General features: G+C 33.1%; 6 protein-coding genes across 13 annotated transcripts; 1 reads left to right on the forward strand and 5 right to left on the reverse strand.

The window, feature by feature from the left end:
- Window positions 1-1,652: 1,652 nt before the first annotated feature.
- Window positions 1,653-3,396, reverse strand: LOC121131909 (FERRY endosomal RAB5 effector complex subunit 3). Its single transcript, XM_040727306.2, has 2 exons — window positions 2,647-3,396; window positions 1,653-2,593 (listed from the first exon to the last, which is right to left on the reverse strand). Exons 1-2 carry the CDS (start codon window positions 3,110-3,112, stop codon window positions 1,809-1,811), a joined length of 1,251 nt encoding a protein of 416 aa, XP_040583240.1. The 5' UTR covers window positions 3,113-3,396; the 3' UTR covers window positions 1,653-1,808.
- Window positions 3,397-8,916: 5,520 nt separating this feature from the next.
- LOC121131913 (vacuolar protein sorting-associated protein 37A) lies at window positions 8,917-10,802 on the forward strand. The gene is made up of 2 exons (XM_040727308.2): window positions 8,917-9,679; window positions 9,745-10,802. Exons 1-2 carry the CDS (start codon window positions 9,289-9,291, stop codon window positions 10,443-10,445), a joined length of 1,092 nt encoding a protein of 363 aa, XP_040583242.1. The 5' UTR covers window positions 8,917-9,288; the 3' UTR covers window positions 10,446-10,802.
- Window positions 10,698-12,240, reverse strand: LOC121131914 (zinc finger CCCH-type with G patch domain-containing protein). The gene is given in 2 exon segments (XM_040727309.2): window positions 10,698-11,150; window positions 11,153-12,240. Coding segments are annotated over 2 exon segments (1,278 nt in total). The 5' UTR covers window positions 12,119-12,240; the 3' UTR covers window positions 10,698-10,838.
- A 74-nt stretch (window positions 12,241-12,314) lies between these two features.
- LOC121131915 (uncharacterized) lies at window positions 12,315-13,906 on the reverse strand. The gene is made up of 4 exons (XM_040727310.2): window positions 13,735-13,906; window positions 13,272-13,652; window positions 12,967-13,209; window positions 12,315-12,909 (listed from the first exon to the last, which is right to left on the reverse strand). The coding sequence occupies exons 1-4, from the start codon at window positions 13,865-13,867 to the stop codon at window positions 12,569-12,571; spliced, it is 1,098 nt and encodes a 365-aa protein (XP_040583244.1). The 5' UTR covers window positions 13,868-13,906; the 3' UTR covers window positions 12,315-12,568.
- Window positions 13,907-16,927: 3,021 nt separating this feature from the next.
- Window positions 16,928-22,920, reverse strand: LOC121131916 (sorting nexin-14). 8 transcript variants are annotated; one of them, XM_040727312.2, is made up of 12 exons: window positions 22,553-22,827; window positions 21,334-21,402; window positions 21,086-21,263; window positions 20,900-21,031; window positions 20,580-20,836; window positions 20,295-20,511; window positions 19,520-19,983; window positions 18,812-19,312; window positions 18,478-18,607; window positions 17,491-18,418; window positions 17,248-17,435; window positions 16,928-17,190 (listed from the first exon to the last, which is right to left on the reverse strand). In XM_040727312.2, the coding sequence occupies exons 1-12, from the start codon at window positions 22,657-22,659 to the stop codon at window positions 17,128-17,130; spliced, it is 3,234 nt and encodes a 1,077-aa protein (XP_040583246.1). In that variant the 5' UTR covers window positions 22,660-22,827; the 3' UTR covers window positions 16,928-17,127. The 8 variants fall into 8 exon arrangements, with proteins under 8 accessions (XP_040583246.1, XP_071750167.1, XP_040583248.1 ...); XM_071894066.1 differs by having other exon boundaries at window positions 17,491-18,430; XM_040727314.2 differs by lacking the exon at window positions 18,812-19,312 and having other exon boundaries at window positions 22,553-22,920.
- LOC121131919 (tRNA wybutosine-synthesizing protein 5) lies at window positions 21,403-22,559 on the reverse strand. The gene is made up of 2 exons (XM_040727317.2): window positions 22,180-22,559; window positions 21,403-22,110 (listed from the first exon to the last, which is right to left on the reverse strand). Exons 1-2 carry the CDS (start codon window positions 22,486-22,488, stop codon window positions 21,469-21,471), a joined length of 951 nt encoding a protein of 316 aa, XP_040583251.1. The 5' UTR covers window positions 22,489-22,559; the 3' UTR covers window positions 21,403-21,468.
- Window positions 22,921-24,249: the final 1,329 nt, after the last annotated feature.

The raw sequence follows: 24,249 nt of genomic DNA on the forward strand, positions 1-24,249 counted from the left end.
ACTTTTTTATACCTTATGAATCATTAGTTATCATAAATACTTTTTGATACAATATTGTAAATTTACTCTTTAGGCAAAAATATCTATTAGTTTCTGCAACATTAAAATAGTCTCGTAGTCAAGAAATTTGTTGTGTTCAAGCTAAGGTGCTGGATAATATTATCCAATACCTTGGTTCAAACTGTTAATGTTATTCTATTACATAATTACAGGGGCGTACGTAGGGGGGTAGAAGGCTGTAGCCTCCCCCCCCCATATAATCAAAAATTTAATTATTCAAAAAAAATTCGATAATATTTAATTTTTCAAATTAAAAAAAAAAAAAAAATTTTCTGTGAATTTTTCAAACTTTTTTTCTAAAAAATTAAAAATTTTATAAATAGCTGTGGACTTTTTAATTTTTTTCCAAAATATTGAATATTACAATTTTTTTTCCAAAAAATTGAATTTTGAAAAAAAAAAAAAAAAAAAGTATTCTAAATTTTTTCTCGAAAGCCTTTCAAATAAGATTTCAAATATTAAATTTATTTGAATACAAATTCTAATATTAAATTTTAAAAAAAAATCCAAAAGCCAAGCCCCCCAAAAAATATAATCCTGCGGACGCCCCTGAATTATATCATGCAACTTTATGATAATTCATCCTTATTATAAGTAAGTACAATCAAAACATGACACACAACATTATAAATGATGAATTTAAAGGTGTTACTTTTAATAAAGTATGATTTATAAATCAGGATCAGGGTTGTTTTTACCCTAAGTGGGGACTAAGTCATAGATGCGGGCACTTTTCATTTATTGTTTTAATTTTAATTTCAAAAAAAATAAATTTCAAGTCAATAATTTTGAATCCTTGTTGGTTTAAAGAAACAGAATATGAGGATTGAGTAAATATTACAATTCCTTTAGATGTTCAATATATTGATTTAATTATTAGTGGAGGAAACCCCAATTAAAAAAATGAGATAAACAATTAAAATTAAGAATTTACAGTTAGATGACATAAAGTTTTATGTAATAATTAAATGTCAGTTAGATGTTCAATATATATTAAATAGGGTTGTTATATTTTACTTATCTAATAAAAATGATTAAATAATTATAATTTGTGTGAAATATTTTGTAGTACCAAGAGCGTCCTTGGAGTGACTGTAGCGCCCCTCCCCAAAAATCAAGGAATTATGTGTGAATAGCTGTGGATTTGGGAATTTTTGTTCTAAAAATTTTATGTTTACAAATTTATTTCCACAAAATTAAATTTTTTGTGAATAGCTATGGATTTGTAAAAAGACTAGATTTTTTTTCTCGAAAAACCAATTATGGCTAATATTGACTTTTTTGGGTAATAATACTATTGTGAATTTGTGAGATTTATAAAATTTCGAGGGGGATGCAAAACTTCTAAACATTGATCAATACCGCTCAAATTTTACACTATTTTTGAACAAAATGAACATTTTTAGACTATGTCCTCACAACATTTTGAAAAACAAAACAAAGTTCAGAACCATACTATTGGCACAATATATCTATAAATTAAAAATTTGCATAGAAACAAAATTATGAAAAAAAAACAAAAAAAAAACTTCCTACATAACTTTTTAATGAGAATACATCAATGCCTTTTGAAAGAATATTTTGATGCAATATGTATATTAATTATTTATTATTATTAAGATTGTATTAAGGACAATTTATATTTTTCAATAAAGACTTATTATGGGTGATATTATCATAAATGGAATTTCGTATAATATATATTAATGTAAGTTCATAAATTTTGTAAGCTTTCGAAAACTTTTAATTCACATTCCTCTAATGGGATTAGATGTTCGAAAAATTCCAGCAAGCATAGAAGTAAGTCTATTGAACACATCTTCATCAATGTCCTTGGGCACAAGGAATTGTAGTGTCTTAATATCAGAGCCACCCCATGATGCCACTTCCATCATAAAGCCCTTCACGCATTTGAACACTAATTCAGCTCTTTTCATGCACCATGCTACAGTCATTATCTCATGCATTTCTGATGCCAAGAGAAGAGGGATTGTCACAGTCGTCACATCTGATAAAGACGCTGTTTTAAGGACATTTCGTAGCCCCATCACGGCTGGATGACGGGAATTAATACTTCCAGACAAAATACTTTCATCTGTTATCATATGAAACAAGACATGAACTTCACAGAGATTCGAGTGTCGAGTCACGTAAAAATCTCCACTCTTTAATTCCAAGCATGGATCATCTAATTCTATCTCAGGATCTGGAAACTCACTCATTTTTTTCCGCATGATTCTTTCTTTACGCCAAGCTAGACTTTTCCCCTTTACATCACTGGACATGATGCTCTCCAATTGTTGTTCATAGTTGGCGAAGTGGTACTCATTGGACCTATTGAGCAATGCATCAAGGTCTTTATTGTCAAGTAAAACCACACCGCATATATTGTTAGAATAGAGAGACATGGAGGTTTGAAGTCTTTGTGGCAGCGAAGAGGAGGAATCGTCTTTAGGAATGGCTGGGTAGCGACAGAGATCAAGAACATCTGCTGCTACCAGACGTAGATTATGCATTTGCTTCATTTGTGCCCCTGAAACAAAATTATAATTAATAAGTAAGATCGTAGAGAAGCCATTCTAATACCCAGAGTAATAGTGAAACTCTCTTGGAGCCGAGGAGCTGAAGGACTAGCCTCGATACTGAAAGAGGATTGAGATCGAGCTAATTCTGAGTTTCCATTGGATTCATCTCCTCTTTGAAACTCCTCATGGACTCGCATGACCCATTCCCTGAACTCCCTATACTGAGTGTCCCTAATATTGCTCAAATCCGAAGCCAGGCGAGACTCAAGATATTCTCGATTCTGAGCATCATTCACATTAGATTTAGAAAGGATTTGGACATTCTTATCGATTTTGTCTTCTAACGTTCGTGCATGAAGGTGTTCAAGTTGAACAAGTGTATTACTTATGGCTGGAGAGTGAATGAGGGAGTGATATACTTCCGCGAAAACTTCCTCGTTAGACACTTCCGCTGGACGAGCAAATTCTAAGACTTCCTCACTATATAAGTCGCTCCACTTCTTCACAATAGAATCCACATCAGACATGACGAGAAGTATCCGATTAAATTGGTTAAAATGGATAAATATTGTCTGGTAGGAGGATCAATAAAAAAAATATGAAGTCTGGAGCAGTCATTCATAAGCGTACGCTCTCTTTCTATCTTCCGCTCTCGTTTTTTTATTATTTGAATGCGCACGTCTGATCGTATTAAAATCCAAATACTTTAAAATTTAACTTTATATTAGGTCTCAATTAGACAGTCAATAATTTGCTTCATTTCAGAAAAAATCATACACATTTATAATTACAGACAAAGCTTATTCTACTCAATAAGAAGTTATGCCCTTTTAGATTAATCAAAACTAAATAACCTTTATTCTCATTCAAACAAATAAGTATCTCTTAGTATATTATTTGGTAGACAAGAAATTGATTTATTTAAAAAAAAACAACAGTAATTAATTAATTATAAATTGAAACATATTATATACGGTTATGTATTGGTATTTTATGCGCAACTATTTGCATCTTTTCCATGACACGATAATATGTAATACTATACCCAAAATAAAAGCAATTCCTAAACATATTGAAGAGTATTTCAATATATTCAACCAAGATAAGTAATCCGAAGAGGTTGTTGACTTGATAAAATCTGCATCAGAATCGTATTCAACATGACAATCTTCACAAAGTAAATTCTCATTATCCTCAATTGAATTGGATTCTTTCTCATCCTTGAAACGAATGGCATCTCCAGTGGGGAATTTATCAAAAGTATCAGGTTTATTTGAATAGAATGATATTTCTTTCACTTCTTGAGCTGAATTTAAGGGACAGTGGATCTTTCTATCCATCAGAACGTCTTTAACTAGAGACGCATTTGGCAACCCTTGAAGATCGTTCATTTGTATATAAAGAGTACATAATGTCTCATCATCGAATGAATGTATTTTCTCTTTTAAGTTATCCATAGGAGCTCCATTCAACATACAAATAAGGCACATAATATAAAAGCATTTTGATGTCCAAATTGATGAATACATTCTAATAATGAAGAGGTTAAATATACTAAATGGATATATAGGACCATACAAATCAATATTAAAAAGACTCGTGCAAAAAATGAATTAAATCTTCATAATGTCCTTACTTAATTTTGAATATCTCAAGATACGTATTTAATTACAAAACAATTAAATGCATTTTCAGAGTTTTTAATTAAATTAAATTAATTACATGTCAACAAAATTGTGAAAAACTGAAAATAAAAGAGAAAAATCGTTGAAGCTACAATGACCTTCCTTGGGAAATATGAGGCTCAACTCAAAAGCAAGGAAGAATTATTTTTCTTAAGGATTTATAGTCTTCAATTAATTATAATCTTTGATTTCTATTGATAAATTATTCGGACACATCCTTTAGGGGACTCGCAAATTGCACATATAGACGGTAAAGTGCATAATAATAAATTAGATATATAAAAAGGCCCATCGGGGACAAATACAGTTTCATAAATCAATTCAAGGCTCTAGTACAGTGGTTCCAAAGAGGGGCTCCTCAGCGCATTGCCAGGGGCTCCCCACGAGATTATATAAATCCTGCAATGTTTGGTTGATCATATTATATATATCGCAGTTTATTAAAAAATGATATAGGTCTCCGCAGTGATGAAAAAATTGGGAATCACAACTCAAGACTTTGGCTAAAAACCCTGAACATCTCAACCCATCCAAAAAGTTTGAATATATACATGTCATTGATGAAAATTAAATAGGAATTTAATTTTTTAAATTTTTGTTTAAGATTACTTTTCCAGTATTAATATATATATTATATCTTCAGTTAGCTATTAATTACTTACTTCAGAAAATGTCTATATATAAATAGGCAGGAACTAGTATTTAACATCACCTTTGAATGAATTCTGATTATCTCACGGGGCGCACATGTATACTAATGATACTATTAACTATTTTTACATAATGATCTAAGGTTCTTGATAGAATTAAATACTTAAAAGTAACAAACAAAATATTATGTGTCAAAGGCCCCTCTTCAATTTCTTCAAAGAAATATTTTATGAATACAAAGACAATAGAGGAGCAAATCACTCCTGTTACATCTCGTAAAGGATTTTTTTCTGGGTTATATTATAATCAATAATAACTTAGTATATTATACTCTGAAAACTGTTCCATTCTCATGACACTTTGAGATAATTTATTAATAAATATAAATTCAAATTGTACATATATTATTTCGAAAAAATATTTTCTCTTATTGGAAGTTTGTTTAAAAAAATAAAACCTATCTAGAATCATAATTCTTGGAGTAGCTGACAATCCATTACATCATAATTGACATTTGAGACATTCAAGCAATAATACAAGTCCCTAAAATTATTATGTTTGAAAGGGCGACAACGAATCCTATACCTTAAACGATGAAATTCAGTTAATACATAAAAATAGTTGATATAAGATTCCATCTCCTTGCCACAGTCCTCACTCAAAGCGTCTTCATGGAATTTGGTATAGGGTAATTGACGAAAGCCTTTATAAGTGTAAGTAAAGTATCCGATCTGTATAACAACTTTCATAAGTGCATCCCACTCTTTATCACCCAAAGAAAGTAGGATTTGAAGGGTCTCTCGAGTATTTGAAACCACAGCCACGATTTCCCCACTTTCATCAGACAATTCAAATATTGAATACACTTTTACATAATTAGAAGGGGTTGTGGCATGACATCCAACATAGGGGCAGCGTCCTCCGGGAGATAAGGCTGTATTACATGATAAACAGTAGGCAGTCATTGTTAGTTTTTTAAATTTGTCCACAAATGCGTTGATGACCCTGTTTGGTCCGTTTTTATATTTTTTTAAATCTGCAACGCTTACTATCGAGTCTTTTAATTCCGAAAAATCCAGAAGAATGATGCTCGTCATTGGAGTAGCTACAAAAAATACACTGGACTTATTACCTAAAGACAAATCCGCCTCCAAAGATGTGACAACAACTCGCATCCCAGGAACTATTCCAAGGGGATAGGGAACGTTTTCTCTGTTTTTAAATGAAATGTTATAAAGCGGCTCATTAGTGTTATCTTCAGCAACAACTAATTGAAGACTATGACAATTTACAAATCCAAATTCTGTTGGTTCTAAGGTAGTCAAGCATTGATCTTTGTAAGAACTTCCCTTAGATTTGTCCGCAGATTTATAGAGCCACCTATTCACGACGATACATTTAAAATTAACTCCAGATATCGGAGCATTTGCCATAATTTCAGTTATTTTGTGAGATGCAAGGCAGTTTTTAAATAACTTGATGTCTATTTGAGGATCGCAAAGTATAGATCTGTTTGCTTTAATGAAATAAAGACGATAATATTCTTTTTTCGTATCAATAAAATCTTTAAAGTGATATATTTTTGTACCAGGGCGTAGATAAATGTAGTCCTTACAGGGTATTGTAAGATATTCAGTTTTTTCAGAATACTTGGACTTACCCTCGACAATAAATTCAAGAGGAGTAGAAATAGAAGAGGAAATGTTTCGTGTCGGAGGACTGCACCGAATTACTATCCATTCATTATCCATTAATTCAGGATTTGTGTCTATTGCATGACTTTCCGCAGAAAAAATGGACTTTTTCAAATCATTCTCCCTCAACAAAATATACATTTTATTCCAGTTTGTGGATTTTTCAAAAACAAGATAATAATTAAATTCGCATAAAATGACGAGAGAGTTGATCACCAAATCAAGGTATCCAATGTGATGAGGTTCTTCATCTTCCATGAGTATCAAGGGTATAGACTCCGTATTATCCTTCAAAATATACCTCCCCGTATTTTTATCCATAATTAATTTACCTACGAGAGGTCCTTTAATCTTTGGGTTCACCTCAATAACATCAGAGCCCCATCGGATCCATTTATTTGATTCTGTTTCAACAGTTTTCTTCGTTGGAAATTGGCTTAAAAAACTTTCTTTAAAAGCTTTAATGGACTTGAATGGTTTAATAAGATTATTTTGAAATAGATCCACGTCAATCACACAACAAGACTTGTGTTCTTCGTCTGTACTGAAATACTCCTTCACTAAGGAACGATATTCCGTATGAAACTCAGAAATTTGTAGACATGACTTGATGATATTACGGAAAACAGTTCCATTTATAGGAGTTTTTAAGAGAGAAACCCCCAGGGCATTCTTAAACTCCAAGAGTTGTAAAATGTTATTAAGACCCAAATTAAAATCCAAAGCCAAGTCCACAATGGGATCTTCCTTATAGACATCCACAGAAGTTTTACTGTGAACGGATGTCTCATTACTGTAGTGATGTGACTTGACAAATGATCTTGCACACAGAAATATGACTGACTCAGGTCCATGATAGTGACTATTAAAAATTTCCAGGGTCATTCCTTTTTTGAACAACCGTACATTGGTCACAACACAGAGATTTGTGGCCACAAGTTTGACTATTTTATCGAGAATGTAAACTCCAGAGGATGCAAAAGAGTCGTCTGTCACGATCCCTTTGTAAGAAAAAGCAACATTGTGATTCAAAGTCGTGGTAATGGTGGACTCATTCATGCTGGATCCAGCATCAGGGAAAGAAATAATTTCACACTTTGTGTCCGGAGTAATTTTGAAAACGGAGAAAATGTCTTGAAATGAAGTCAAGGAAAGAGAGGCTTTGACAAGGTGGGTAATTTCATATGTCAAGCCCAAATGGGGATCATTTTGCATGAAACGCAGATCCTTGGGAAGGGAAGGCTCCACTGGAAATATGATTATGACGCGTGAACCAAGTAACTTTTCCTTCCAATCCGTTTTGAGGACTTCAGTCACTTTCACCTCAAGGAAAAACATTTTGGAGCTTCCTTTGATATAGAAAATGTGACTTGGAGCAAGGAGACGAGCTCGGAGGCTCACATATTTCCGTCTTTTCCTCGACATGCCTTTATCACCATCAGAATTCCCTACATTCATTGCAGTGGAGAGAAGTTACGACATTTTAACATATAAATAGATCCAATCCATGATAACTATCCATTCATTAATCATTGATTTGATATCCAATAGGCATTTAAGTCGCGGGTATTTATTTGAGTCTGGAATGGAAGAATATTGAGTTAACAGTTTAGTTGGACGTCAGATGTCGCGTGAGTCGTAGCTTTTATTCAGAGAAAAAGAAAGAAAGAGAATTAATGAGCGAGCGAGTTGCAATAACAATTTTGTTAAATAGCCACTACACTTGTGAACAGTTGTCAGCTCGCTTGAATAAATACATCAACATCCCTAATAATATATTATCTTCTACCTAAAACATTTGATCCCAGCTAAAAAAAACCACGCAACTTATTCAATCTCTTCCTTTATTATAATAAGGAGTGGCTCATCCCAAAAAAAAAACAAAAAAAAACTATCTGATCAAATTATTCAACAACTTCTATTCATTTGTCAATAGTAGAATACATTGAATTAATATTCAGTCATGAGTACAAATAAATATTACTTATTAATAACATATTTATTGCATTTTTTTATTAGTATTTAAAAAAAAAAGGGATATAATGCTTGACACAATAATCGTTGTTCCCTTCATGTTTATATAACCCGTTCGGAATTAATGGATACTAATATCTTATCATAATGATGGCAACAATTTACTAGGGAATATAATTTACAATACAAGTGCATTTACGTGAGTAGATAATGAGAGCTACAAATAATTTATTACCTATAAAAGATGGAACAAAGCAAGAAGCAGCTACTTGTCGAATGAAAGTCAACGGAGGTTGCGTACCGAAGAGTTTACAAGTCCATATATTTGAGATGTATAGATGTTAAAATGTAAAGAACAAATGAGTCAATATTTTAGTCTATTAAATTGGAATTCTCTCTGCTACTAACTAATCTATTATTCTAATCGTCTTCCACTCTACTACAAATAATTAACTCGGAGTAAATTAGTAATTAAATAGTTCCTAACTTTATAAAGGGTGAGTGGATTTGGAGATGAATCCTCGTGTTTCGGAGTGATAAGAGGGCAAAATTCAACTCATTTGGAGTTGTGAGAGTTGTTTGATGGATTTTCTGTTCTTTAAGGATATGAATAATTGCCTGGCATAGGCTAGGATCAGTGAATCATTATTGTCTTACTTAATTATTTAGGGAGGGTTTTGTTTCTGGAAAATACTAGGAATGGACTACCGTGCCTTGTTAGTACCCACTTCCTACCCTACTTCCATTCCATCGGATTATTCTTTAGAGGAACGTCTCCGACAAATCAAGACTCTCCATATCTTTAATGAAAATGTCAACGAACTAACTCCGAATCTGCATTACCGCGTGGACTTCAATCGAGAAGAAGAAGGCGAGCCCCTTGCTCTTTTCCTCACACTAGGCCCTTATTTCCCAAGAGAACCTCCAGAAATTTATCTTAGTCCAGCCCCTACTCATCATCCATGGACTGACACCTTTGGAAGAGTCGTACGCGCGCCAGGGCTTCTTGCATATAATGGGCAACATACGGATTTGGGTCGTTTAGTCCAAGCCATCAAAAGACAATTTCAACTCACTCCTCTCACCATAGGTGAACTTTGACCTTTTATAATAATACCCCTCTTATATAACTATATAATTTATTTTTTCCTATAGTTTCTTCGACTCCAAACGAAAATGGTCAGAACAACTACACGAACTCCTCCACTACTCCAGCACCGCCACTTCCTAGTAGTATCCGCTCACCTCCTAATACAACCGCAACAAAAAATTCCTTTTATACAACCAGGCCGTTTCCTCCTCCCCTTCAGGAAGATTCTTCATCATCAGTCTACTTTCCTGAACTCGCTCATCTCTCTATTGACAAGTTAAAAGAACTTGATTCCGATCCAACTAGTCTTAAATATTTTTATAACACGGAATGTGACACTCGGCGGGGGTTTATTGAACGTCATGATGAAGAACTAAGTTCCTTACGAACTGAATTAAAACATTTAGAAACAAATAACTCAACCGCTGCCAAGACTTTGGAAAGTGAGACTTCTGAGCTCAGAGCGAAAAAAGGGGATCTAGAGTCCTTCAAATCTAAATTGATATCTGAGACGGAGCGTTTTGTCGCTCTTAAGAAAGAAATAGGTGGCCTTCCCGAAGTATGTGATAAGTTTCGCAAAGCTAGTCATCTAAGAGAAGATGAGAGCGATCGCATTGCTGAACAATTTTTAGACGGTGAATTCCAGAATATTGATGCATTCCTAAAGGAGTATTTACCGTTACGGAACGAATATCATAAGAGGAAAAGTCAGAGCGAAAAGTTGGGTGAGAGGCTTTGCAAGAAGACAACTCATTTTCCATTTTAATGACTGATGCTGTTTACCATTTTATTTTATTGTTTGATGGGAATAATCAAATCCACTCAAATCATTGTGATGACAGTAGAATTTAAGAGTATGATGAATTCCATTGTCTCAAGAAAAAAAAATATATTTCGAACAAATTAAAACACTTTTTAAATCGTATTGGAGCTTGATTGTTCACCAAATATGTAAATCACTATAATTAGATGTAGTAAAACGTCCTTCTCATTGAAAAAAACAAAACAAAACTTGTGCTCATTTAAATAACATGTTATATATCACACATTTAAGTTTATATTATTTTAATAAGTTAAAATAATTATTATTAAATAAATAAAAAAACCATAAAAGCATGTGAAATCCCACGAAGAGTAATTTTTTAATATGTACTTTTCTTTAAAATATAGATATTTTTTTACGATCGCTTCGGTTACACTGCTCTCTTTGAACGTCCTTCTGTTTGGACATTAATCTCTGTAATTGATTTTTTTTCTCATTTAATTTTGATTGAATGCTTTTAGCCGTATTTGGATCCGTCTTGACATATTTTAAATGAGAGCCTTCCATTTTTTTTATTTCACATTGATATTTAGTAATTTCTTCAGCGAGTTGAAAGTTTTCTATTTTTAGGTCAGACTCACTTTTAGACTTTTGGGAAGCTTTGGATTGGGAAGATTTCATTGAGGAGGAGGACTCGAGGCTGGAATTTAAGAGGCTGAAAAAAGTTGGTTTCTCGGCTGAAGGTTCTTGAGATCCCCCTTCTTTTTTGTCGATTTGGGCGTAGATTCAGCCGCTATTTTTCTATTTTTTTGATTCATACAAAAGTCCAAAGACTTCCCTTGTGGATAAAGGGTACATGTAACAGGCTCGACAATACCTTGAGCCTCTTTACCCAAACCAGTTCCAAAGATATAGCCCATTTTAGTCATAAGTTTAGAGCCAATCCCTTTAGTGTATTTTTCCCATTCTCCAAGTGCAGAAGCGGAGCCTTGAATTCGATCAAGAATATCTATTGGAACAAACCCAGATTGTTCTTCTTCATCCTCCATTTGAACATCGAGTGGAAATACAAATTCAAGAGGGATCGTTTGGATTTTGTTGCTTCCCTTTTGAAATTCTAGAAGAACATCTTCCGTTGAAGAGAGGGATAGAGTTTTAGCATGTTCCCAAAGTTGAGTATCTGGTGATTTGGCAAGCACGGACACAGTAGAATGATTAGATAAAAGGCTAAAATCAGGTTCTTTGAAGTCTTTTAACTCTGATATTTGAACCTTTGCACCGTGTGAGAACTTACAACGATTTTCAAACCTACATTGTCCATTCATGTAATGTGTACATGGCTTCATGGCGTTCACCAAAGGACTAGAAAAAACAACGGTGACAGAGGAGTTGTCTTGAGCAAAGACAACTGCATTATGATAGGATATGTCATTTCCATTTAGTCGAAATGGAGCTTGACATTTTTTTCCTTCCCAAGAGGATTCCTTTTCTTCTAGTGCTAACAAAAGTTCTTTCTTCTTTGCTTCGACAAGGGTTGACTCCGTTAATTCTATTAATTGAGACAAGTCTTTTTTTAAGTCCAAAAGGTCAGAGTTTGAAGGGTTTTCTAAAAGGGAAGATTCAACTTGTGACAATTGATTCTTGAACTCAATCAAGGAGCTTTCTTCCTCCATCATTGTACAAATTATTTCATTAATAACTTCATCTCAACCACTGACATAAACGTCGATATTTTTTTTTTTACAAGTGCATTGTTGTCCATGATCAATCGATCCAACAGCTCCTGTTTATTTTCCACTCAATAACACGGAGAGATTGCGTGTGTATTTTATTAGAGTGTTTATAGGCGTCTCCATTATTTTGTAAAAGTAATTAATTAAGGATTTTTATTTAATTTATAGTTCACTAAATTAATAAAAACTACATGTTTAAATCAATCCTTTCAAATTCAAGTATATGGATAATTAATTTTAAGCATCTTTCTTTTAATATTATAACGCTTTTGAAAAAAACATAATATATCATAAATTATATTATTTCAGTTTAACTGGTCTTTAAGTATATCGATAAACACATAAAATGCAATAAATTAACTGCATACAATTTTAATAATCATAACTCTATTATTAAACCATATTCTTAAACCTCTGAAAGCTCAGTTTTTGGACTTCGGGAATCGTTAATTCTTTTTCCGTAATCATTTCAGCCAAAGAGAGACCCGCTCCGGGTCCATTTAATATGCCCCATACTGTAAACCCCATGGCAACATATATTCCGTTGTACTCTTCTAAGGGGCCTATTATCGGCTCTGAATCAGGGGATGAGGGAATATAGCAAGCTTGAGCCGATTGTGGCTCACTTTCTGATAGTGAAGTAATCATTTCTTGGGTGATTTTTTTTAATGTGTCGATCTTTTGCATGTCAATTGATACATTTTTAGGATCGTCAGGAATAGGTTCATTATCATCTAGAAGCAATCAATTATTTAATTCAAATAATTAATTATTTGTTAATATTCTAATACCTTCACCACATACGTAAATGGTTTCATCAGGTCTAGGATAAAATTCATATTCTTTAGTTTCCAATTCGCCAAAAATAGCTATGTTGCTAATATTACAGTCTTTAGTATCCAAAACGATGCTGTGACATCGATGTCCTCCACCTAGCCCACTTAAATACTTAGCTTCCTTTAGCCAAATACCAAGCTTGTTGGACCAAGGTCCCATTGAAAAAACAACCTTATCTGCAGAAATAATTTCTTCTCCTGTATATGACACAAAAATCAATTTTAGTTTATTTCAAAAGAGGAAAAAAATAATCTTATACCACAGATCACTCCTTTGACCGTAACTCCATCCAACTGAATCCCAGAAACAGTTTTTAAAAGTAAACTAACATTCCCACTTCTCATTGCAACATCTATAAGAGCTTTAGTTAATTTTCGGGGATGAACCTGTGCAGTGCTACTCTCAGATCCAAGTAATTTAATACTGTCATACCCTTTTTTAATCCAAGGGATTTTAGATGATTGTTTTCTAGATTTTGTGTCTGATGAGTAGCGTACTGCGTAGGTTTGAAGTGTCCTATAGTCCACTTCATGTGGCAGAGTATGAGCCAAATTTTTGTGAAGTTCAAAACTTTTTCGAGAGAGTGGCCCAGAGAGGCGGTGATCAGACCAATTTCGGCCTAAAAAGCCTCCAGCTTTACCTGCAAATGCAATATTAATATATAAAAGTTATGATCAATTATTGAGGAGATAATTAAGGAACTTGGATAAGTTATTATTAACCTGAGGAGCTGCCTGCAATTTCGTGTCGTTCTATAAGTGTAATGTTTGTCCGACCCATTTGTGATAAATAGTATGCGGTGGCACAGCCTATGATGCCCCCTCCGACTATAACAATGTGTTCATTGGAGGACATATTTCTATAAAATAATTATGCAATTAAAAAAACAAACATAAGATTTGTCACTATAATATATTATTCTAATTTATTTGATATAATATCAATTGACTAATTATAACAAATATTAATTTCTGCAAAATAATTAATTGGAATAGAATAGGGATCATAGTATAATATTAATAAAAAATAATGTGTCACATAATTTGAAAATAATGACAATATAATTAATTTGGAACAGTTATGAAAAAGTCATGATAATGAGAAAGAATGGGAAGAGCTTAATTGGCTTCGATGACACTCTTTTCAATGGAGAAGTTATATTGGAGAGGACTCCAGGTAATGCTCTCAACTTCTGCTATGAGTCTATCCAATTGCTGAGAGTCTGTATCTTGATCCTTGATGGCCCATGCTGAGGAAATGGTAAAGGGTACGCCGTCCAGCATATGCGGAGCATCTGAGGGTATAATGGGCTCCACTTTTTTAACTATGGGTGGATCCACAGGTGGAGGCGCATCTCCTATAAATGTGAAGCCATTGTCAGACGCTGCATCATTCTTTGTCTCCACATCAGGGATCGAGGAATACGCTGACCCTTTGCTACCACTACTAGTATTCTCGTCGTAACCCATTGGAATCGCGCTCTTCTTTAAGCCCTTTCCAAATAGTCGAGTAAATGCATCAACCATTTTGAGATGAGTATGCTAAATGTTAATTAAAGTTATATATGAATCATGCACCACGAATTCTGACGGAAGCAATGAGAATATTTAATATTGATTTGGCAAATTAATATTTCTCGCCTTTATTTAATATTCACTGTCAGTATATCTTTCAACTGTTGTTTGCTCAGTTATTATATTATTAAATTAGACAGGCTACAAATACAAAGTGGGGGAACGCGCCTGTCTAGTGATATCCTTTTTCCCACGCAAGATGTCGCTTGTATAATAACAATGATGGCGTCACAATCGTTTTAGGTCATTTTCTCTATATACTTTTTCTTCCCATTGCAGAACTCACCTTGTCATCTTAGTTAAAAGGGTAAATTTACGGAGTTAGTCAAAGTGATATTCAACGCTCCTGGGATGGTTTTCGTTTCACGAATTGGGCTTTGAGCAGGCCAGGCTAAAGTAGGGTACAATGGCAGCACATCAAGTTTTTGAACTTGATGGTTAAGGGTCAAAACTATTAAATTATTAAATATAATTGTTAATGATGGAAGGTCGTGATAATTCTCTACTACAATATAATTATTAAATGATAACGTTACACAATTGCATAATGATAATCATTATTTAATAAATATGCCTCCTCTCGTTTATTCAACCGCGCTTAGCTAATACATTAAATACTCGAAATCAGGACCATAATCTTTATTAATTATTATTTACTAAGCAACGATATGATTAATTCATTAATTGCTAAGTATAATATACTAAATGCTGTAGGACCTGAACATTAATATAACCAGAGATGAAAAAAGTTCTGAAGTGTGAGAGATTAATTGTCCCTCTTTTTCCGGGCATATTGTTCTCTATTTAGATCCGTTCGGTATGATTTTTTTATTAATTCATAAAATGTTCGGTTTTTTTATTTTTGTCAAGATCCTATTTTTTAAAAAACAATATAAATAGTTTATTAAGGATGAATTCATTAATATATAACTCCACTATTTTTATTGTAAGTCCAAGTCGAGTCTAAAATCTTTGCACACAAGTTCAAGTTCCTGGATATTTTCATCGAGTCCTAAAATTTAATTCAAGTTTATTTCAAGTCCATAGTTGTTATATAGTGTACATATATGCTAAGGCTTTTCTTGAGTTCAGTATAAATTGGATCAAGCAATAAAATTCAAATGACTGAGAAAATTTTCCTGTGGGAAATATCCTAATTTCAAAGCAGTAAGGGAGACTCTGACAGTTGAAACACGATACGGTTGCAACAGCACCCTTTTCTCGAACATCAAAAAAGTAAAATTTATATCGAAATTGTATGATTATTGAAGATTATTGTGAAAATATATAATTAGTGTCAACTTTTCTTTGAAATATTAATTCGGATTGATGTGTTGCAACAATAAAAGTATATTTTTGGAGGATTAATATTTTTGTAATAATGTAACCCGTTTTTCCTTGTTCTTCCTCTAATATATATCATTTGAGTTATTTGGCCATCATGTCATAAATTTTATCAAAGTTAACAACTTACTCATTGAGGAGAAATTTGAGATATTGTGAGGCTTAGTACAAAAGGGGCAGTTGGAAGTTGGAAAAAGTGATGTAAGTTTTCCTTGTATGGTTTATCTTATTTATTATTTTATATACATAATTATTGATTATGCTTCACAGCAAACACATCTATTTGTTGTAAGTCTACATAAAAAGAATATTGAATAAAAATCAAGAAAAAATTACTTCAAGCATAAAACCCAATATTTTATTGACATATTATAGTCAATTATAGGCTTTGTTTTCAAATTTGTGGGATGAATTCAAATGTACAATAGTTTAAGCTATAGTTAAGGACCTTTATTTGATTTAAAAAACTTACTTTGCCCGGATATGGCTCTTTCAAAAACATAAAATATATCAACTTCTCATAATTCATTTTGACGATCAATTTTTACTAATTTAAGTGCAATTTGCGGCACCTCTAATGGGTTAATAAGAATACTTTGTCCTTAAAAATGCAATTTTGAGAAAAACCATTCTACCTTGTTATTGCGTTTTCTCTGAATAGTTAAGGATTTTTGAAATTTTTATCCAAAAAATTTAATATTTGACATTTTTTTTAAAGTTTAATTTTTTATGAACAGCTGTGGATTTTTGAAAAATTTATACAAAAAATTTAATTTTTTGTGTATAGCCGTGGATTTTGATTTCCCCCAAAAAAACCAACCCAAAAAATATATTCCTGTTGACGCCCGCCCCTGACAGTTTAAACAAAAGCAAGCATATGCAGTTATGTCAAGGAAGCTCCAAATAATTGAGCCGAAAGCAAAAAGTGATTACTATGTCAATGAATTAAGTGCTATAAAGAGAATAACCGTCTTGAATGAACTTATTTTTCCATCAATAAGATACACAAAACATATATTTTCTTTAAAAATAAAGGTAATCCTCATATTCATTAATCATTATATATAAATATAACATGGACATTAAATAAAAATAAATTAAAAACATTAAAAAAGAACTAAAAAAATAAAAACAAAAATCACAGATATCATAATCATTCGACCATTAATTAATCATTCTTACAAAAATAATTTCAACTTATTGTCTTTGGATCTCAGGAAATAGCTTTTGAACAAGGACATCAAGTAGTTGATAGAAAAGCTGAAACAATGAAGGAAATACATGAAAATTTAACAAGAGAGGATTGTCTGTTCGAACCTGTTTATTTAGAACTGGATCCTGTAATGCCATAAAAATCCTCCGAGTCCCTGATTCAAAACTCTCTTTTCCAAAGAAAATATGTAAATAAGGATGCAGAAAATTCTGAAACTTCTTTTGAGCTAAATGTTGACGATCCAATTTATCTTTTTGAGTTCTAGGATTAGCTTCTTTACAAAAAATGGTATCTACATCAAGGATAATGATTAAGTAAAATCAAAAGTATTGTGTAGCTTAATATACCTTCAATTAATTTGATTAAATGCGCTATTCGTGATGAATTTAAAAGCTGATTGAGCTTATATGCAATTCCATATCTGACAATATGATCTAAACTATTTTTGACTAATAAGCGAAGTGACATAAGGAGTTGCAGTTTCCATTTATTGAGATGAAACACTCTTAGCGCTAAATAGATAAATACATCCGTGACCCCTTGGACATTTTCCATCATGCTTGAATCAAATGTTTTCCTAATTTTATTCCCATCTCCAACAACCAAGCTCCTTTCAGCATTATCTCCATATAATGGATGTAATTTGACCTTTCTTTCCTCCCAAGAATCTAGTTCCTTAATTAAACAATCCAACCTTGGTTTAGGAGATCCCGGACGAGTAGAGTCAATAAAAGAATCAATGAATGGCTGAAGTGATTGCCCCTTTTCCTTGGTTAATTTGACATTCTTAATCATTTTACCCAAACCAAGTTTGGAGGCAGCCAGAGTAAATTCTTCATTAGAGGTTAAAAAAGTATATAAGAGATCCGATTCTTTAAGAGAGGGCTTTTGAAGAAGCTTGGCAAGATATTCCTCAAATGGCTGCTGTTTGGCTTGAAGATAATCCAGGCCTTTTCCAGCAAATAATTTAGACTTGGCAGGTAATTTTGCATCCTCAAATTCACCGTGAAATTCTGTTAATTTTGATTCTAATGCGTAAAACTCGGATGATCTGCGTTTCACATTCCAATGAAGATCCTCTCCATGTCCATCCTTTGACTCCATGTCAATCCTTTGAACATCGATTACAAATACAAAATATGGCTTTCCCATGGAGGAAGAGCTCACTGCGGTAAGTCGAGGTATGGAGACTCTCCATGCAGAAAGGTCACGAAACTCTTGTCGTCTTTCTGGATTGACACCAGAGTATCTGAGTCCATCTTCTTCGTCGTCATCCTGGAACAAAATCTTAATATTATTATTTCTCTAGCTTTGAAATATTCTGTAGGATTTACATAGACATCCGCTAAATCAATTGCAGGCTCAAAATGTTCTCCTCCATCATCTCCCATTTTATTTCTACTAAATGACGAAACCCTTTTTACTTTGTCCTTGTCTCCTTTAGAAGAATGAGATGACTTGCTCCTGGATATATAGTAGAGTATTATTTAACCTACAGAGTAATTGTACATACTAAAGATTCCAAACCACACGTTCAAATCAAAAAGTGAAATAAGAAAACAGAGAGAGAGAAAAAAATAAATTAAGATAAATCCAATTCCCCAAATTATGCAAGTATGTATTGATCATTCAGTCCTGGAAGAAAGAGAGTGAGAGAGAGTTTGTTACCTGCCACTTTTCTTAAACGAAGTTCCAGGTTGGAGAAAATTTTGAATGGGGTTAGTAAGAGCTTTTACAGGCTTTAAGAATGAAGAAAGGCCTGATGTTTTCCTCCGATGATTTGTATCATTTGGAGTATATAATACATTTTCATTGTTCGTAAATGCCAAACAACTTGATCGAGGTAAACTCCTTGATTTAGACACAGAAAGAAAATTTTCTAATTTACTGGGCCCCATGACTTTAGGTAAATCCTCGGCAGATTTAGAGGATGAAATTCCATCATCATCATCATCCTCGAGGGATGCTAAGGCACAAACCCTTGTTATATCAATGAAGGATGATGTCGTACTCGAAGAAGATCTATCCAGTTTATATTCACAGTCCATGAACTCTTGATCATTCTCTTCTGGATCTGCCTCTACATGGCTTACATAAAATATGGGAGACTTCGAAATTGACTTACCGCTCATTTTTCTTAAAGAAGATTTCAATCGATCTTTCCAGCCTCTATTTACACAATTCAAGGGGAATTAGTAACAAAAAACTAAAATTAATGAAGTTAAAAGTGCCAAAATAAACTCAAAATGAAGGCATTAATTAATTATTAATTTAAAGGAAAAAAAAGAAAGTTGAAAATCAATTAATTAAGAAGGGAGAAAAAAACAACTAACTAACTAAAATGAAATACCACAACCCAAACAATACAACCCATACCTGCTTCCACATTTGTCTAAATCATCATTTGATTCATCCGTTCTTTTTCCCAAGAGGAACATAAAGTATTCTTCACTCGTATGGAATGAGGGGCACATCTCTAATTCCAAGTAATTATAGACTTCTTCATAAGCATTAAAAAGTGGAGTTGTAGTTCTTAACTCAACAATGTCCGCTACGGGTTTCATCAATACCCTTCGAATTTCCTCTACCAATTCAATAGAAACATTTACACGATGTGGAGACGATCTTTTAAGGTAGGTATCGAACAAATTCACTGCCTCAGAATGAAGTTGATCAAGCTCTTCATTATTTACATGCGGGTCCATTATTCTTTTATTGAAATCCTCCACTGTTAGGCAAAACTGAATACTACTTATGGCATTTTCTTCTTTTAAAAATTTCATAAATGCAAACAATGCGGATTGATTCTTCAAAATAGCACTCAAGTCCATTTTTAAATTCTAAAAATGATAAGATTATTATTATATATGGGAGGTCCGTTATCAACAAGGGGGGCATATTTATCGAGCAATTAATGCCGAGTCATCCATAGACATTACACCCCCCTCTGATTACGGCACTGCATGGTTATTTCAAATCGCAAAAAAAAAAAAAACCAACCACCTCATAATTTGATGGAAAGTAAAAATATATGATAAATGAATACTAAATCTCATCAAATGTAGAATTGTTGAAGTATAATCCTTTGGACGATTTGGGTTGGAATGACCCACATATATGATATATAAAGTGAAGTATTAAATTTCCTTACATTTCTTGATGACGAAGAAGTATTATTTTTGGATCTATTCACCAATGAGTGCAAGAGCTCCACCTCAACTCCTGAGGGTTCTGGTAATTTTTTAGAGTGATTAGAGTCAAAAGCGAGGCATAAAAGATGATTAACGATATCGGGGTTAGGAGTTATATCCGCTATTGGTTGTAATACAGCTCCAGATATCAGATCTTCAATCAAGCATCTGATAGATCTGAAAGAAAAGTCCTTGTTAATACTAGAAGAATATTCGATATTCATTTATTTTCAAAAAAATCTTACTGGCACTTGATCTCTTTTGCGGGTAAAATATACGGTACAATACAAGAAGAAAGATCCAATAAATATTCCGATTCGTGCTCCCGAGATTTGAGAGCTTCATGGATATTAATATTAGATAGGTCAAAAAATTCCTTTCGCATAGTTTCTACATCCCCATAAGGAAGAGATTTTGCAATTTCATCAGCTCGTAGAACTCCATCCAAATGTCGTAAACAACAAGAAGTAATTTCATTTGTAATAAGAGCGGATAAGTCCAGCTTTATAAAAAAGAAATGATTAAAAATCATTTTTTAATAAGAATGTTTACTAAAGCAACAAACCATGGAACAACGACGAGCCAGATTTGCAGCAATGTATCGTATAATAAGTCTAAGGTTTTGAGTAAGTTCATCATCAAGAGAAATGGAAGTGTACCACTCATAAACATAGACTTGAAGTAATTGATCAATTGTCTGTTAAAGATTATACAATTAGAAATTAAGTACATAATATAAAAAGAATACAACCTTTTCTAAGGCAGTGTCAATTTCAATTGCTACTTGAATATTTTTCCAAGGGTCCGTACAACTTAAATGCAGAATACAATCCCTTTCTCCACACTTTTGACAAGAAAATCCTTTGTGCCACCTTTGAGGAATCCATTTATGAAAAAAATTAGGAACTTCTATTTTTTTCGGACCATTTCTAATCAAATAATATAAAGAAGTAGGAATATACTAATCTATAATACTAAAGTAAATCACTAGCTGCTTACTCGATAATTACGGAAAAAATAATGATTGCTCCGAAAAAAGCTACTAGGATCATAAAACCACATGACAAACTGAAAAATAAACAATATGGGACTTTGGTACATTGATATCTATAATAGAAAGTTCATATATATTTTTCAAATCTCATGAGTTAGACATTTCTTTTTAATTTTATTGATTAATTGTCTTCCATAGAAATCGCGATAGTCTTGAGGGAGCAACTCTAATTGTTTTATTATATTTATCAACATTCTATCGGCATTCGCTGCTGGAACAAGATCTTTGTTGCCATAGACATCCTTTTTATCATATAGTTTATCATCCAAATTTTTCCAAAAGATATTGACTGCTACTCCAAAGCTCAGTGCTTCCATATTATGAAACCAAAGCGATGGAATGAACAAAACATCTCCAGGCTCTAGATCCACAATGTACTTTTGAGCAGATAAAAATTTGGGATACAATTCGGGATCCGGATTGTTCACATCAACAACAGCTGACTTATCACCTTCCAAGTATAAATCTAAGGCTGAGTGTGGAGCCCAGAATATAGCGCGTTTAGTGCCCACTATCTGCACATAAAAGTTATCTAGAACATCATAGTGCGTCCATATTCTTACACTTGGACTTGAAATACGGAGTATGGAAGAAAATAATTTATTTGAGGGGAAGAAAGTAGTTGGAAAAGTAAAATCTTCTCCGAGCTCAGGAAAGTCTTCCTCAAAATTGACTCTTTCTCCACGAGGACTATCCCCTATATGTCTCAAATAGTAGAGCTCCTATACATAGGATATAAATCAAGCAACTATTATAATTGGCTAATGATTAATTAAATCACATTTTTTTACTTGTGAGTCAATAAAGTAGGAGGAATGTTTTTCAAGACCCGAGGCTCTTAAAATCAATTCCTTCAAATTTAAATCCTTATACATAAAATTTTTATTTTTAAAATCCATATTCGGCTCTTTGGATACATGGATTTTAACAGGACGATCTCGAATTTTCTCGGCTAAATAACGAGGATCTCTCCACTTGGAAACACATGTACCAATGTTGGTAGCACCCCTCCAAACCCCAGGAATGCGCTGAGGCGTCTTTCTCTCCAAAAATGCTTTCCATTCTTGCTCACAGTGAAATATCGGGATTTCCTTTTCCATGATATGTTATTGGTTATTACGTATTCTACTGGAATAAAGAGTATGAGGGACTCGGAGTTTTTACCTAAGGAAGTAAGCTGACGATAAGCTGAGCGTGAGGATCCAGAGAGTGGCGTAAACAAAGGACTTTTCTTCTATCAGTACGTTGATCCGTACCCCTCCTATCTTCATTGCCAGCTAGAGAAAGAGGAGGTCTTGTGCTCTCATGGATTGTTCAATCAAGGACTCGGCTTCACCTCTTCAAGTTATCTTTTTTAATATTATTAAACTTTTTAGTCATACTGTCCATCCATAACAATACAATACAATCCATAATGAAAAACTCCTGTCAATGACGTCATCCAAAACTCAACTAGGGGAGACCTTTTTAATTTATATGCAGCCTTAGTGCATTATTTATCCCATACTTTTTTCAGCTCCAGCTTATTCTATATAAGCTGATACAGCGGGTTCCCCCTTGTCGTGATTTTAGAAACAAGAAACATGTATGAAATTCGTGTTGTAGGGTGACTTGTTTAGTACTGAAACCCAAAAAATGGAAAAAAATATTTTTCAAAGTCCACTTTTTATTATTGTTTTTTTAGTATGCATAGGACAATAAAAACATTTCATTCATCATAAATTACTTAAAATAATAGATACTTATCAAATTCAACATTGATTGGGTATTTACTTGATTTTTAATCCGGTCATTTCAATACTGTAAAATTGAAATAATCCGGACTTAACCAATATTTATTTAGCAACCTTTTTAATTGCATGTTTGTATAATAAGTTAACCCAAAGTTTTAAGTCTAGTTATCAAATCAAATACATACGGGGCACTCCCCCAATGAAAACTTATACAATTCTTTTATGTGAATGTATAGGCCTAATATGAAGGAACTCATCAACAAATAAAAAAAATTCTTGTTTACCTTAACATGTAGCTTTTTATAACTTATTATCATTATACGGGGTGCACTGTATTTAGTGCCCCTGATATATATCATAAACATATTTTGATCGAAAAAATAATAATGTAGTCATACTAATGAAATATTGTAGGCGTGTGCATGTATTCAAGGGTAACTGTTTCAGTTTCGTTTTTTTAAATCCCTAACGTAGTATATCATAATTCATATGTTTGAATGCAAGGTTAAGTAGCGACATGAAAAACGGAGAGCAACACCAAGGATTTGTTGGGGAGTTACCTTCTGTATTTTTAAAGCAAAATTTGTATGTTCGGCGACACCTGATAACTCCAGAGAATGCCGCCGCGTATTACCGCTCTTACCAACTAAGTAATAATATTTAATAACTGGCGGTAGTACCCGGCATTGTCTGGAGCATTAAGCCGCCAACAAACAGACACCCTTTGTTGCATTGATATAGAAGATAACTCCATAACAAATCTTTAGTAAGCGCCAGGGGCGTCCGCAGGTGGGCTGGAAGAACCGTAGCTCCCCCAAATTTAGGACTTTTTTTTTTTTTTCTAAAACAATTAATTTTCTGTAAATAGCTTTAGATATTTGAGAATATGCATTCATTTTTGAAATGTTTTTGCAGAATATTTTAATTTTTCAATTTTTTTTCAAAAAAATTCCAAAAACCAAGCCCCCTCAAGAAAAAATATAATCCTGCAGACGCAGGTATACCTGTAGTATCCTTAATCTCCATTTTTGATGAGCACACTCACACGTAGTGACTCAATACTTAGCTGTTCTATCCTCTCTTACAACTCTAAATCTATGTACTCTCCTTTCTTTTTCTTTTTTTAAT

This window comes from Lepeophtheirus salmonis, chromosome 1 (assembly GCF_016086655.4).
Source record: "Lepeophtheirus salmonis chromosome 1, UVic_Lsal_1.4, whole genome shotgun sequence".
NCBI classification, from domain to species: Eukaryota; Metazoa; Arthropoda; class Copepoda; order Siphonostomatoida; family Caligidae; genus Lepeophtheirus; species Lepeophtheirus salmonis.